The sequence below is a fragment of the Coenobita brevimanus genome, chromosome 97 (genome assembly GCF_032717465.1).
Source record: "Coenobita brevimanus isolate Jiangsu-jjx chromosome 97, ASM3271746v2, whole genome shotgun sequence".
NCBI classification, from domain to species: Eukaryota; Metazoa; Arthropoda; class Malacostraca; order Decapoda; family Coenobitidae; genus Coenobita; species Coenobita brevimanus.
Genome location: NC_137050.1, coordinates 40,179,467 through 40,196,626, shown reverse-complemented (window position 1 = coordinate 40,196,626; position 17,160 = coordinate 40,179,467). Strand labels below are relative to the sequence as shown.

Sequence of the window (17,160 nt, the reverse complement as noted above, 5' to 3'; positions counted from 1 at the left end):
GCTCCGGTGATATCATTTGCACATTGCGCACCACACGAGACCATGCACAATTTTGCGCTTGCACACCTGCATTGTGCACTTGCCCTTTGGCTTGCGCACTGCGCAATCCAAGGGACACGTGGTCTTGGGAGCTTCCTGCATGGCTGGACAATGGATGGGGGAGGCTGGGGCAGGTTGCAAGGTTGGGGGAGGCGGGAGGGAAGGGGGTAGTAGCATTTCTTAATATGCTTCAACAGAGATGATGTATTTTTAATATTTTTTTTATTATTATTAGAAGTAAATAATAATAAATATACATTATTTATTAAGATTAGCATATGCAGTTCCTTACAAAAACTATTAAAACATATTATTTAAATCAAATATCCACAGCCTAATAATTTATTAGGCTGTGGATATTTGATTTAAATACTCTGTTTTCATGATTTTCTATTTTTTGTAACGAATTACATATGCTATTGTATAACCAAGTAGTAAGGGATGCCTTCTATAGCGAGTTGAGGAGAGTGGTGGCTGAACAGGGAGCTGTAGACAGAGGCGTTAATGAACAGTACAGAGCCCTCAAGAACAATTTCTTGAGAGTTACTGATGTAATATGCGGTTGGACAAGAGGACCACCAAGACATAAAGTAACTTGGTGGTGGGATGAGGGTGAAGAAGCTGCAGTTAAGGAGAAAAGAAGGCTCTTCCGGGAATGGAAGAAGGGTGGTAGCAAAGAGGAATACAGGTATTTGGCTGCCAAGCTCAGGGCTAGAAGAGAGGTATACAGGGCAAAGTCTGAGTCTCAGAGACTATTACTTGATAACCTAAATCATGGGGAAAGGAAAAATATGATATTTAGGGTGGCAGGTCAAATGAAGAGGGATAATCGGGATATTATAGGTGAGCAGTGTGTGAAGAATGATGAAGGAAGGGTAGTGGTGAACAGTGAGGATATTAAAGATGCATGGAGAGAGCATTATAACCGGTTGTTGAATGAGGAGTTTGACTGGGACAGGGAAGGTTTGGAGCCAGCAGATCCAGTGTCTGGCCCTTGGCCTTTGATTGATACTGCTACTGTGAGTGAGGCAATAGGCAGGATGAGGGTGGGGAAGGCAGCAGGCGTGTCTAGGTTGACTGCCGAAATATTGAAGGCCTCAGACGATATAGGGGTTAGTTTAGTCACTGACCTGATAAACAGGATTATTTATGAGTGTGTTGTCCCAGATGATTGGCTGAAGAGTGTAATTGTAAATGTGTATAAAGGGAAGGGTGATGCCCTGGAAAGAGGAAATTATAGAGGTATAAAGCTTTTAGATCATATAATGAAGGTAATGGAGAGAGTTTTAGAAGGTATGATTAGAGAAAGAGTGAATATTGATGAGATGCAGTTTGGGTTTATGCCAGGTAGGGGGACCACTGATGCTATATTCATTGTCCGACAGCTTCAGGAAAATATATTGGTAGGAGAAGGGATCTTTATTTTGTTTTTGTTGATTTGGAAAAGGCCATTGACAGAGTCCCTAGAGAGGTGGTGAAGTGGGCAATGAGAAAGCTTGGCTTGGAGGAGTGGCTGGTTAGGGTGATTATGGCTATGTATATGGGTGCTCACACCCAGGTAAGAGTGAATGGAAATGTGAGTGATGAGTTTTCCGTGAATGTTGGTGTGCATCAGGGGTCAGTCTTGAGTCCCATGTTGTTTATCATGGTACTTGAAGCCCTTTCACATGACTTTAGAAACGGACTCCCGTGGGAGTTGCTGTATGCTGATGATTTGGTGTTGATTGCAGAGAACGAATGGGAGGCGGAGGAAAGGTTTAGGAAGTGGAGAGATGGTATGGGGCAAAAGGGTTTAAGGGTAAATGCAGATAAAACAAAAGTGATGATATCTAGGGTTGGTGGCGGTACTGTCAAAAACGAGGGAGAGTGGCCATGTGCAGTTTGCCACAAGGGCGTGGGAAGTAATTCCATCTTGTGCGGTGTGTGTGATAAATGGGTGCATAAGAGATGTAGTGGTATCAGAGGTAGACTGTGAGATAATACTGATTTTATGTGTACAGCGTGTCAGGGTGAGCAGGTGGAGATTGTCAGCCGTGAAAGGATTGAACTTGCTGGTGAATCTCTTGAGTGTGTGGAAGAGTTTTGTTATTTGGGAGACATGTTGTGTGCTGGAGGTGGGGCTGGAGCTAGCTCTGTGGTTAGGGTGAGAAGTGGTTGGAAGAAGTTCAGGGAGCTCTTGCCTCTCCTGACATTGAGAGGACTCTCCCTACGTGCTAAGGGGTCTTTGTATGCAGCATGTGTTAGGAGTGTAATGCTGTATGGTAGTGAGACCTGGGCAGTGAAGAAGGAGGATATTTGCCGGCTCAGATGTACAGAAATGACAATGATTAGGTGAATGTGCAATGTGTCCCTGCGTCCAAGGCCTGGAGGGGCTGGGTTTACGATGGAAGAGTTGAGAGGTAGGATGGGACTGGAGTGTATTGGTGTTGTGATGAGGAGAGGTAGAATGAGATGGTTTGGACATGTGGAGTGGATGGGGGATGATAATTGGGTGAGGAAGGTGAGAAGTGTTAATATTTGGGGTGGGGTTATGAGGGGTAGACCGAGAAAGACATGGGACGAGGTCATTAAGTGTGACCTCAGGGTTAAGGGACTGAACAGGGAGGCTGCAATGGATCGTGCAGCGTGGAGAGCCACCGTTAGGTGACCAAGACCGACACATGCAAGCATGTTGGAGCCTTTAAAAACGAAACGAAAACGAGTCTATATTGAATTATTAAATAAAATGTCGACAAGACAAGAGAGAGAGAGAGATAAAGAGCACTATTCTGAGAGAGAGAGAGAGAGAATAAATAAGGTAATGGCAAAGGAGCGTCCCTTTGTGTGAGGAGATAAGGCATAAGCTTCGTCCCTCTTCTCTCTCTTATTCTCTATTCCTTCCTCCTCTCTCTCTTATTCTCCATTCCCTCCCTCCTCTGTCGGAGAGAGAGAGAGAGAGAGAGAGAGAGGAGAGGGAGGAGGGAGAGGGAGAGAGAGAGTTGATGATACAGTAATCACGTGATCTTTGCCAATGCCATAGTAAATATAGGCTGTTTTTCCCGGACAATGACCTACTGTACCTCAGTCACCGCGGGTGATGGGCAGGTTGCTAATTTAGTAATTTATTTAATTATACCAATACAGTAATCCCTCCACTACCCGACGTAATAGAGCCATAGGCATGTCCAGAAAGTGGTCCTGTCCAGATAGTGGGCACCATCCTCCTGGACTTGTACTTATGGACCCTAACTCAGAAAAACACCTATACAACTCCCTCTGGACATGCATAGCACCTATTTAAGACCCAAATCACACCAATAAGGGACATAAAAGACTGAAATAAATACAAAAGAAGCATAAAATGAGGTTTTTGAGGTAGGTTCATACAATATTAAACATTCAGGGTACTTACAAGTCCCTGGCTCCTGGACTGGTAGTTATGGACCCTAACCTAGCCTAACTCAGAAAAACACCTCCCTACTGCACATGCATAGCACCTAAGACACAACATATTCACACCAATAAGGGACATAAAAGAGTGAAATGAGGTGTTTGAGGTAAGTATAGTATGGAAAATACAGTAGAATACAGTATGAAACATTCTGCCTACTTAGAGCAAGTCCATGGCCATCTCGATGAATAACCGCCTCCTCTCAGACTCTGACAGTAAGAAGGATTTCCTGAAGCACTTGCAGTACACCGTTCATGAAGTCTCGCACTGAACTTAGTCATTCGCACTCAGAAGTCCATTCTCTTCACACTGCGCACTCTTTCTCTTACTTATGCTCCATTGTAACTTAATAAGTGTTGCACTCTGCACTTTAAGTCTTACCACTCATAAAACCAATTTCAAAACAAGTCACAAGTGTATTTACGTTAAATTTAGTCCAAAAATTATCTTTTCACTCAAATTTCTACTTTCTGTACAATACTGTATGCACTGTTTTTCTTTCACTGCACAACACTAAATTCCCGTGTGGTCTAGTGGAGAAGTTCTTGCCGTTTAATCACTGTCAGAGTCTGAGAGTATCGCTGGTAGGCTGGGGTGCGTCGCTGGGTTGTGGTGATGGTGTACCCACTGCAGACGACTCTGAAGATAGACGCAAACTCATGTCGAGCGGTGACTCTACCATGGCTGATGTGCTGGGCTGTGGCTCGGAGCATGAGGGCCTGTCTTGGGGAGGCAATGGAGTGGAGCCAGGGCTGGGCACAGCGGGGGTCACGGGCCTGAAAAAGCTGTCACACGTTGATTGACGCAAGGAACGACGATTCTGACGATTTATGATGTGCTGCCTGAAAGCACGCACTTCCTCCACAAGTCCCAAGGGCCCCATCTCCCTGTCGCAGTCCGGGTGTTCCAGGTAGTCCAGAACGAACTCTAGGTGTTCCCGGAGTGCGCTCAGCTTGAGGATGGCTGGAGTTGTGTCATGCTGAGAGGAGTCCGCATCATCGTCTCCGTCCTCGTCGGAATCTTCAAGCTGGGTACTGACACCTGCAACTGAAGATGCGATCTTGATATCAGACAGGGTCTGATACCCAGGATCGCCCTTGTCGTCATCCAACCACTCACGCACTTCATCCACATCAACATCATCGCCGTGCGCACGTAAACGTGCATGGAAGTCATCCACGTCGAAACCTAGGAAATCGTACTCTGCATCCGTTCCGAGAAGCAGACGAGACCAACCATTTTCTAAAGTCTTGACAGGGATTCCCTTCCATGCACTGGCCCAGTTGTAAATGGCAGACTTGATGATGTAGCGGCAAAGGTTTTCCAAAGTCCACTGGCCTTGTGTGTCCCATCCCTCCCTGCGCTCGTCCTCGTCCTCGAGACCAACCATCACCTCGTCCAGGAACTTCCGTCAGTATAGGCGCTTCGTTGCCACGATCACTCCTTGGTCCATTGGTTGGATGAGAGTAGTAGTATTAGGTGGCAGAAACATGCACCTAATGCGGCCATTCTCAGCCACCAAGTCCTTGTCGCACGGGTGGGCAGGTGGATTGTTGAGGACAAGGAGGGTCTTTACCTGGTCACGTGGGATTCCCAGTTTCTCCGTCTAGTAATGTATGACCTCCTTGACGAAATGGCGGTGGAACCAGTCTTTGAAGATCTGGGCTGTGAACCATGCCTTCAAAGAATGGTACCAGACGACAGGAAGGACATCCATCATCCCACGAAGACACCGAGGCTGCTTTACACGGCCAACAGTAACGGGCTTAAGCCGGTGCATGCCATTAGCATTGGCACAACACAAAGCAGATAGCCGTTGCTTGGAGAGCTTGCGGCCAGGTACATACTTCTCCATCTCCTCGGCTAGAGTGTTCGTTGGCAAAGAGCGATAGAATAAACCAGTTTTGTCAGCGTTGTAGACTTGACTGTGAGTGAGGCCCTCCCTGTCGATCAAGCCCTTCACCTTGTGCCGAAACTCATCTACTCCATCCTCGTTAGCGTCCAAAGCTTCGCCATGAGATTTACGGTTGGTAAGGCCATGCTGTAACTTAAATGCAAAGAGCCAACCCTCGGATGCCTTGAAGTCTAGGGCGTCGTGAAGCCTTGCGAACTTCTCAGCAGCAGCCTTCAGCTCCGTACCACGTACCATCACACCAGCAGCACGTTGCTGTCGATACCAAATCAACGTGGAGCGGTCGACTTCAGCAAACTTGGGAGTAAACATCATCTTCCTCTCCACTTTGCGTTTGCTTTTCAACGAGAAGTCAGCCGTGTACTGTATGAGTTTGTCTCAGGATCTCTTAATATCAAAGAAAGTAGATCGGGCCAGGTTAAACTCACGGAGGATGCGTGAAGAAGACTTTCTCCAATATCTCCCACTTCTTCTCCAGAGTCAACACCACTCTCTTCCTCTTCTCAGGCGGCGGGGCCATCATCACACACACAAAGGAGAGGCACGAGAGCAGCAGGAGTGCCTGCAGCAGGTAAGGCACCACCACAAAAGCAAGCACGTGGGCAGTCATGACGACGAGCGTTCACTCGCGACAAGAGACAGGTGGAAAGTGGGGAGGATGCAGGGGGGCTCTAGCGGACGTCGGAGGAATGACGCGCCACAACAAAGCTGTCCCGTGCTCCGCGCGCCAAGTTCAAATTACGGGTGGGTTTTTTTTTTTTTTTTTTTTTTTTTTTTTTTTTTTTTGATGATGAATATTGGATCCTGGGACGATTATGTCCGGTTAGTGGGGATGTCTGGAAAGTGGGTGTCCGGAAAGTAGAGGGATTACTTGTATATATTTTACAGGAATTCCCACAAATATATGCAAATAAGCAACGTTGGGTCTGGTTAGTACTTGGATGGGTGACCGCCTGGGAACACCAGATGCTGTTGGCATCCCTACGTGTCAAGTGGGGTTGGTGGAGGATTAGTGCCCCTCCCTGTAAAACAATTAACTCTAAGCCATTGGCCACCCCGTCTGGGATACATGGCGTCTGGCAATGAATGAATGAAAATTTGCGCTAGCGCTTTTGCGACATTGCACAAGCCAAATATTAGATTGCTCACTTGCGCAAATTACAAACAGTACAAAATAATATTTATAATTAAAAGTAAGTAAGTATGCTGTTTTATTTAAATATCTCAATATTTTTCAGTAATTCCCAAAAATATATGCAAATGGTTTGCGCTTGCGCTTTGCTACATTGCTATCTACCTATCTATCTATACTGTATATCTGTAGCCCGATGCCCTAATCCTGCAAAGGGTGGCCAGAGACAAAACGCCTCCAAGTCGCTGTGTCACCCACCATTTGACTACCTGCTCCTCAACTCACCCCCCCTCCTCCCTCATATACCTCTCAACTCCATCCCTCCACCTCATCCTCAGTCTACCCCTCCCTCTCCCTCCCTCCACCTCACCTACATAACCCTCTTAGTCAGTCTTTCATTCTCTATTCTCTTCACATGTCCAAACCACCTCAGTGTATTTCTCCTAATCTTCTCAACCACATCCACATCCACCCCACAACGTTCCTTCACTTCTTCATTCGTCAGCCTGTCCCTCCACGTCACTCCACTTGCTCCTCTCAAGTAACTCATTTCCACTGCTCTCACTCTTGACTTGTTCCCCTCTTGCAAGGTCCACGCCTCGCTTCCATACGTCAGGGTAGGGATCACAATACTATCGTGCAGTGACTTCTTAACTTCCATACTCACCTCTCTATTTCTCGTCACTGCTTTCAGTGTACCAACAACCTTCCTTTCCTGCTGTACCCTTTCATGCACTTCATCCCCCAAAGTTCCATCCTTACTCATCACACTACCCAAGTACTTGAATGCACTCACATTCTCCATATCCTCACCATCCAACATTGTGCAAGCTAAACATTTGTCAGATTGCGCATTTGCGCTTGCGCAAGGTAGTGAACTGTGGATTGCGCTTTGCGCTTGCGCAAAGTCCTTCTTCGTTTATGCTGCCCATTGCTGATAATAAGGACATGGTGTAAGCTCTTGGTTCTGTTGGCAGCCTGTGCGATTCAAGCTGAACCACAGCAGTACCCGAGGAAACAACACAGACAAAGAGTACTCCCTGTGGGTGGGCGACCTCACGCCAGATGTGGATGACTTTGCACTCTACAAAACTTTTGGAAGTCGGTATAACAGCATTAAGACTGCCAAAGGTAATCCTTGCATTATTTAATCTCCTAGGTTGCTGTACAGTACAGGTAATGTAGTAGGTACCTTAAGTTTGTAGTTTAACCCCTTTCATCGGAGGATGTCTGTGTTATGTTGTTCTTGCCATCCCTAGATAATTTCTTTTTCAACCTTAGAGAGATATACTGGAGGAGTTAGATGTAGCTTCATTAGGGATTTCACTTTTAGAGGTCTTTCCCAAGTTCAATGAATTTGGCTGATGGTAGTCCAGTGAAGATGCAAAATATATTATTATAGTGAAAGGGTTAAATTTGTCTATCTATCTGTTGCCAGAGGTACAAGATTGTCTAAAAATTATTCAGGAAAATTACTTTAACTACAGATTGATGGGGTACAGTTAGTTCTTGTTTAAAGTTGTTGGATAGTCATTTCATGGTTAAGTTGCTTACAAATTAATATGCTGTATTCTTTCAGAGTTGCATCCCCGAGGGTGCCACAGGAAATGATTGATTGATTGATTGATATATATATATATATATATATATATGGACATGTGGAGAGGATGGGGGATGATAATTGGGTGAGGAAGGTGAGAAGTGTTAATATTGGGGGTGGGGTTATGAGAGGTAGACCGAGAAAGACATGGGACGAGGTCATTAAGTGTGACCTTAGGGTTAAGGGAAATGAGTTTTATATATATATATATATATATATATATATATATATATACAGTATATATATATATAAATGTTGTATATATATATATATATATATATATATATATATATGGACATGTGGAGAGGATGGGGGATGATAATTGGGTGAGGAAGGTGAGAAGTGTTAATATTGGGGGTGGGGTTATGAGAGGTAGACCGAGAAAGACATGGGACGACGTCATTAAGTGTGACCTTAGGGTTAAGGGACTGAACAGGGAGGCTGCAATGGATCGTGCAGCGTGGAGAGCCGCCATTAGGTGACCAAGGCCGACACATGCAAGCATGTTGGAGCCTTTAAAAACGAAAATGAAACTATATATATATATATTTTTACGGCTACCGCAAATTGACTTAGGACCTCCCCCCACAAGGTACTAAAAAACACAGAAATCATAGTATATCACAATATTTGTTCATGAAATGCCATTCATTAATATGAAATCACGTTTCCCTTGTTTTTCAAGACCAGTTGGATCCATTTTGGCATGGAATCACTTAGATCTCTTAAGTAACCTAAGGACATTTCTTTGCACCAAACATTTGTCAGTTCAGTCTTGAGGTTGTCCAGATTGGGTGTCTTCTTCTCTGCCATGATTTTCATCATTTTTGCCAAGCAGGTTTCTATCGGATTTAGATCTGGACTGTTGCCAGGCCAGTCGAGGACCTCAATCCGATTATCTTGAAGCCATTTTGTCACCTTTCTTGACTTGTGACATGGAACTGAATTGTGCAGTAAAAAGTCGCACTCATGAATAGCAAAAAGTTTAACAATTGATCTTTCGGAACTTGAATGCACCAGCCACCATTCATCATCAAGTTCTTAGGAAGAACTTCCCATTTCACTTGAGAAACACTCCCATACCATTACTGATTGTGGGTGCTTAACAGTCGGCACCGTGTAAGCAGGGTCATATCGTCTACGGGAGGGAGGGCGACGAACCTTGGCAGAACTCACCTGGAACACCTGAAATGTGCGCTCATTGGAAAACATAACTTTTCTCCACTCATCCGATGTCCAGTGTGCATACTTCTTGGCAAACAGAATGCGCTGCTTCTTCATTCAGTCAGTGAGAAGCGGTTTCTTGGCTGCGACGAGGCTTGGCAAACCCAGTTTCCTCTGTAAGCGGCGTTAAATAGTTCAAATTCAGATGTCTTGTAACAGCTGGGGATGCATTTTCTTCAATTCTGCTGCTGTCAGTCGAGGATTCTTGATTACTTGCTTTTCAGAAGCATATCTGTACCTTTGGAAGTTGTCCTCTTCTTTCCACTGCCATGCTTGTGCTTTGGTACTACATCAGGTGGCAGACTGAGCATTGCAGCAAGAATCTTCATGACGTTCGAATTTGTGTGTCCAGTACTTTCACAAATCGTGTTGATAGGGACATTATCCTGCCTCCATGCAATGATACAGACCCTCTCATTCCTTGAGCAGTACTTTCCAGGCATGACAACTCAACTCTAGGAAAATAACAGGGCAAACAGTAATGCATACGAAAAAAGGGAAGTGCATGCTCAGAGCGACGGGAACATATACTCCCACACTCGCTTCTGGATAAGCACTGACTTTCTGAGTATTTCACCACCTCCCGTCAACACCAGAGGAGTTGCCAGTTACTTCTTGCCCCCAAAATTCACTTGGTAGAGGTGGAAACACAGAGCAAAGAAAGACAACTCTCCCATAGCAATTCTGTGTGTAGGTCCTAAGTCAATTTGCAGTGGGTGTATATATGTATATATATATATATATATATATATATATACACAGTAGAACCTCTCTCATTCGGACTATATGGGGGGAAGAGTTGTCCGAATTAGCAGATTGTCCGGACCATCAGGGTAATCTCCAGTTCATACCAAAAACTATCTACATATGGTATGTTTGTTAATTATTAACATATGTGGCATGTGTCAACCCTACGTAACTGCAAAAGATGAAAGGATACTAAAATAACTAAACTAATCATGTACGATAGTTTTGTATTGCATAATTTACAGGTAAGGCCATGACAAGAAACTAGCCTACATTTTAAATTGTAGTAAGTGACTAAGGCACGTGTAGGCAAAAAAATTAATTAATTAATTAACTGTAATATTTGGAATAAAAATAAAACTTATGTAGGCAAAAAATACATTATCTTTGGCATATTGATAACGCCCATATGGGCAAGAAGCTAATGTTTGATGTACAAGTAAAGCACATTTAAGTACAAAAAATAACCTACAGTAATCACTAAACACTGCAGAATATTCTGACCCAGTTTTGTGTAAGCAAACTCCTCCTTTTAACACCTTTATTCATTGCAGAAGCTACACTTGCATCAAGGGGCATGGTAAGGAGGATTAACTTTTGAAATACAATGTAAAAATATAAATGGCTGTTGAACTGGTTGATGGAACGAATGCTAGCTTGTGTTTAAACAGGCGCCCATGTTGCGACCTAGCGTGATCTGAGACTAAACGAATGACGATCGCTTTCCGCGCCGATTCTGAAAATGACTTTAGAATTACTTTCAACATATTTTTGGAGCTTATTATTTTTTAATTTTCTCCGAATTAACAGAAATCTGGATTAAAGGGGTCCGGACCAAAGAGGTTCTACTGTATATATATATATATACAGTAACCCCTCCAATATCCAGATCAATAGAGCCATCGGTAGGTTCGGATATTGGTTTCGTCCGGATATTGGGCCCCAGCTTATGGACTTGTACTTATGGACCCTAACTCAGAGAAACACCTATACAACTCCCTCCGGACATGCATAGCACCTATTTAACACCCAAATCACACCAATAAGGCACATAAATGACTGAAATAAATGCAAAAGAAACATAAAATGTGGGTTTAGAAGTATGTTCATACATTAATATACATTCTGGTACTTATGGACTCTAACCGAACCTAACCTAACCGAACCTAACCGAACTCTGAAGAACACATTCCTACTGCACATGCATGAGGTAAGTATAGTATGGAAAGAAGTACAGTATGACACTTTCTGGTAAGTATAGTATGGAAAAAAATACAATATGAAACATTCTCGTAAATATAGTATGGAAAATAGTACAACATGAAACATTCTGGCTACTTACAGCAAGTCCCTGGCCACCTCGATGAATAACCGCCTCCTCTCGGACTCTGACAGTAAGAACGATTTCCTGAAGCACTTGCACTACACTCTTCCTGAAGTCTTGCACTGAACTTAGTCACTAACACATAGAAGTCCGTTCTTTTCACAGTGTTCACTTTAGTCCAAATAGTGTTCCAGTTTAATTTAAGTGTTGCACATTAACTTTTCCCCAGTTTTTTTAATTTTCCAAAGCCAAAACAAAGAAGGTTAGTTACGTTAAATTTCTTTTCTACTGAGTCTTTTCTTCCAACTTGAAAACCTTAACACAACACACCGTTTTTTTTCACTGCACAACACTCAAAATTCCCGTGTGGTCTAGTGGAGAAGTTCTTGCTGTTTATTCACTGTCAGAGCCCGAAAGTATCACTGGCAGGCGTCCAAGGGGTGCATCGGTGGGTCGTGGTGATGGCGTACCGACTACAGAAGACTCTGAAGACAGCCGCAAACTCACGTCGAGCGGTGACTCCACTGTAGCTGATGTGCTGGGCTGTGGCTCGGAGCATGAGGGCCTGTCTTGGGGAGGCAACGGAGTGGAACCAGGGCTTGGCACAGCGGGGGTCACGGGCCTGAAAAAACTGTCAATCATTGACTGACGCAAGGACCGACGATTCTGGCGATTGATGATGCGCTGCCGGAAAGCACGCACTTCCTCCACGAGTCCCAAGGGCCCCATCTCCCTGTCGCAGTCTGGGTGTTCCAGGTAGTCTAGGACGAACTCTAGATGTTCCCGGAGTGCACTCAGCTTGGGGATGGCTGGAGTAGTGTCCTGCTGAGCGGAGTCTGCATCATCATCGCCTTCGTCGTCGGAATCTTCAAGTTCGGGACTGACACCAGCAACCGAAGACGAGATCTCGATATCAGACAACATCTGATACCCAGGATCGCCCTCGTCGTCGTCCAACCACTCACGAACATCGTCCACATCAACATCGTCGCCGTGCGTACGTAGCCGTGCATGGAAGTCATCCACGTCAAACCCTAGGAAATCATGCTCCACATCTGTTCCGAGAAGCAGATGAGACCAACCATTTTCAAGAGTTTTCACAGGGACTTCCTTCCAGGCACTAGCCCAGTTGTACAGCGCAGACTTGATGTTGTAGCGACGAAGGTTTTCCAAAGTCCGCTTGCTTCGAGTGTCACGTCCTTCCCTGCGCTCGTCCTCGTCCTCGTCCTCGAGGACAACCATCACCTCGTCCAGGAACTTCCGACGGTACAGGCGCTTTGTTGCCACGATCACTCCTTGGTCCATTGGTTGAATGAGAGCAGTCGTATTAGGTGGCAGAAACATGCACCTAATACAGCCATTTTCAGCAACCAAGTCCTTGTCGCACGGGTGGGCAGGTGCATTGTCGAGGAGAAGGAGAGCCTTTACCTGGTCGCGAGGAATTCCCAGTGTCTTCGTCTGGTAATGTATGACCTCCTTGACGAAGTGATGGTGAAACCAGTCTTTGAAAATCACAGCTGTGAACCATGCTTTCAAAGAATGGTACCATACGACAGGAAGGACATCCATCACCCCACGAAGACACCAAGGCTGCTTTACACGGCCAACAATAACGGGCTTAAGTCAGTGCATGCCGTTAGCATTGGCACAACACAAAGCAGATATCCGTTCCTTAGAAAGCTTGCGGCCAGGTACACGCTTCTCCGTCTCATCAGCTAGAGTGTTCGTTGGCACCGAGCGATAGAATAGGCCAGTTTCATCAGCGTTATAGACTTGACCGAGAGTGAAGCCCTCCCTGTCGATCAAGCCTTTCACCTTGTGCCGAAACTCGTCCACTCCATCCTCGTTAGCGTCCAATGCTTCGCCATGTGCTTTACGGTTAGTAAGGCCATGTCGTAACTTGAACGCGAAGAGCCAACCCTCGGATGCCTTGAAGTCAAGGGCGTCGTGAAGCCTTGCAAACTTCTCAGCAGCATCCTTCAGCTCCGTTCCACGTACCATCACACCAGCTGCACGTTGCTGTCGATACCAAATCAACGTGGAGCGGTCGATCTCTGCATACTTGGGGGTAAACATAACCTTCCTCTCCACGTTGCGTTTGCTTCTCGACGAGAAGTCAGCCGTGTACTGCATGAGCTTGTCTCGGGAACGCTTGATATCGAACAAAGTCGACCGGGCCAGGTTGAACTCGCGGAGAATGCGTGAGGAAGACCAACCCGCATCAACCTTCTCCAATATCTCCCGTTTCTTCTCCAGAGTCAACACCACTCTCTTCCTTTTCTCAGGAGGCGGGGCCATCATCACACACACTAAGAGTAGGGCAGAGAGCAGCAGGAGGCCTTGCAGCAACTACGGCACCACCACAAAAGCGAGCACGTGGGCAGCCATGGCGAACAGCGTAGGTCTTGTCGCGGTGAGAAACAGGCGGGAAGTGGGGAGGATGCAGCGGCGCTCTATCGAACGTCGGAGGAATGACGAACCAAAACAATGCTCTCACGCGGCGCGCGCGGCAAGTTCAAATTACGGACGGCAAATATCGATTTTTTTTTTTTTTTTTTTTTTTTCAATTTTTTTGGATTTTCGGACCATTTTGGGAATGTTTGATCCCAGGACGATAAGGTCCGGGTAGTGGGGATGTTCGGTTATTGGGCGTCCGGATATTTGAGTGATTACTGTATATATATATATATATATATATATATATATATACAGTATATATACCCGGACATAATCGTCCTGGGATCCAACATTCCCAAAAAAAAAAAAAAAAAAAAAAAAAAAAAAAAATCCCGTCCGTAATTTGAACTTACCGCGCGCGCCGCAGGAGACCATTGTTTTGCCGCGTCATTCCTCCGACGTCCGATAGAGCGCCACTGCATCCTCCCCACTTCCCGCCTGTCTCTCACCGCGAGTGTACGCTCGTCGTAATGGCTGCCCACGTGATCGCTTTCGTGGTGGTCCCCTACCTGCTGCAGGGCCTCCTGCTGCTCTCGGGCCTCCTCTTAATGTGTGTGATGATGGCCCCGCCACCTGAGAAGAGGAAGAGAGTGGTGTTGACTCTGGAGAAGAGGGAGATATTGGAGAAAGTGGATGTGGGTTGCTCTTCTTCCCGCATTCTTCGCGAGTTCAACCTGGCCCGGTCGACTTTGTTCGATATCAAGAGGTCCCGAGACAAACTCATGCAGTACACGGCTGACTTCTCGTCGAGAAGCAAACGCAATGTGGAAAGGAAGATTATGTTTACCCCCAAGTTTGCAGAAATCGACCGATCCACGTTGATTTGGTATCGACAGCAACGTGCTGCTGGTGTGATGGTACGTGGAACGGAGCTGAAGGCTGCTGCTGAGAAGTTCGCCAGGCTTCACGACGCCCTAGACTTCAAGGCATCCGAGGGTTGGCTCTTCGCGTTCAAGTTGCGACATGGCCTTACCAACTGTAAAGCACATGGCGAAGCATTGGACGCTAACGAGGATGGAGTTGACGAGTTTCGGCACAAGGTGAAAGGCTTGATCGACAGGGAGGGCCTAACTCTCGGTCAAGTCTACAACGCTGACGAAACTGGCCTATTCTATCGCTCGCTGCCAATGAACACTCTAGCCGAGGAGACGGAGAAGCGTGTACCTGGCCACAAGCTTTCCAAGGAACGGATATCTGCTTTGTGTTGTGCCAGTGCTAACGGCATGCACCGGCTTAAGCCCGTTGTTGTTGGCCGCGCAAAGCAGCCTCGGTGCCTTCGTGGGGTGATGGATGTCCTTCCTGTCATCTGGTACCATTCTTTGAAGGCATGGTTCACAGCTGTGATCTTCAAAGACTGGTTTCACCGTCACTTTGTCAAGGAGGTCATCCATTACCAGACGAAGATACTGGGAATCCCGCGCGACCAGGTAAAGGCTCTCCTTCTACTCGACAATGCACCTGCCCACCCGTGCGACAAGGACTTGGTTGCTGAAAATGGCCGTATTAGGTGCATGTTTCTGCCACCTAATACGACTGCTCTCATTCAACCAATGGACCAAGGAGTAATCATGGCAACAAAGCGCCTATACCATCAGAAGTTCCTGGTTGTTCTCAAGGACGAGGATGAGCGCAGGGAGGGACGGGACACACGAGGCAAGCGGACTTTGGAAAACCTTCGCCGCTACAACATCAAGTCTGCGTTGTACAACTGGGCTAGTGCATGGAAGGAAGTCCCTGTGAAAACTCTTGAAAATGGTTGGTCTCGTCTGCTTCTCGGAACAGATGTGGAGTACGATTTTCTAGGGTTTGACGTGGATGACTTCCATGCACGGCTACATACGCACGGCGACGATGTAGATGTGGACAATGTTCGTGAGTGGTTGGATGACGACGAGGGTGATCGTGGGTATCAGACGTTGTCTGATATCGAGATCTCGTCTTCGGTTGCAGGTGTCAGTACCGAACTTGAAGATTCCGACACTGAAGGCGACGATGATGCGGACTTCTCTCAGCAGGACACTACTCCAGCATCCCCAAGCTGAGCGCACTCCGGGAACATCTAGAGTTCGTCCTAGACTACCTGGAACACCCGGACTGCGACAGGGAGATGGGGCCCTTGGGACTCGGGGAGGAAGTGTGTGCTTTCAGGCAGCGCATCATCAATCGCCAGAATCGTCGGTCATTGCGTCAATCAACCATTGACAGTTTTTTCAGGCCCTTGACCCCCGCTGTGCCCAGCCCTGGCTCCACTCCTTTGCTTCCCCAAGACAGGCCCTCATGCTCCGAGCCACAGCCCAGCACATTAGCCACGGTGGAGTCACCACTCGACGTGAGTTTGCGGCTGTCTTCAGAGTCTTCTGCAGTGGGTACGCCATCACCATGACCCAGCGATGCACCCCTAGGTCGCCTGCCAGTGATACTCTCGGACTCTGATAGTGAATAAACAGCAAGAACTTCTCCACTAGACCACACGGGAATTTTGAGTGTTGTGCAGTGAAAAAACAGTGTGTTGTGTTAAGGATTTAAAGTTGTGAGAGAAAAGACTCAATAGAAAAAAAATGTAACGTAAATAGACTTGTTTGTTTTGCCTTTGGAAAATTAAAAAAAAATGGGAAACGTTAAAGTGCAACACTAAGTTACAATGGAGCATTATTTGGACAAAAGTGAATGCTGTGAAGAGAACGGACTTCTGTGTGTTATTGACTAAGTTCAATGCAAGACTTCAGGAACAGTGTACTGCAAGTGCTTCAGGAAATCGTTCTTACTGTCAGAGTCCGAGAGGAGGCGGTTATTCATCGAGGTGGCCAGGGACTTGCTGTAAGTAGCCAGAATGTTTCATACTGTACTTTTTTCCCTTTTATACTTACCTCATTTCACTCTTTAATGTCCTTTATTGGTGTGAATAGGGTGTTAGTAGCTATGCATGTGTAGAAGGAATATGTTTTTCTGAGTTAGGCTAGGTTAGGGTCCATAAGTACCAGAATGTTTATTAATGTATGAACATACTTCTAAACCCTCATTTTATGTTTCTTTTGCATTTATTTCAGTCATTTATGTGCCTTATTGGTGTGATTTGGATCTTAAATAGGTGCTATGCATGTCCAGAGGGAGTTGTATAGGTGTTTCTCTGAGTTAGGGTCCATAAGTACAAGTCCATAAGCTGGGGCCCAATATCCGGACAAAACCAATAACCGGACCTACCTATGGCTCTATTACGTCGGATATTGGAGTGATTACTGTATATATATATATATATATATCTATCTATCTATCTATTTATCTATATACCTAGGCT

The 17,160-nt window shown here is 45.8% G+C and overlaps 1 protein-coding gene across 2 annotated transcripts in view; it reads left to right on the top strand.

Annotated features, from left to right (window-relative positions):
• Secp43 (tRNA Selenocysteine associated protein) overlaps nucleotides 1–17,160 on the top strand; it is a 160,675-nt gene that overhangs the window by 67,784 nt on the left and 75,731 nt on the right. For both annotated transcript variants that reach the window (XM_080283279.1, XM_080283280.1), the window contains one exon: nucleotides 7,491–7,644. In XM_080283279.1, coding sequence (XP_080139405.1) covers nucleotides 7,491–7,644 — 154 coding nt within the window. The remainder of the gene's footprint in view (nucleotides 1–7,490; nucleotides 7,645–17,160) is intronic.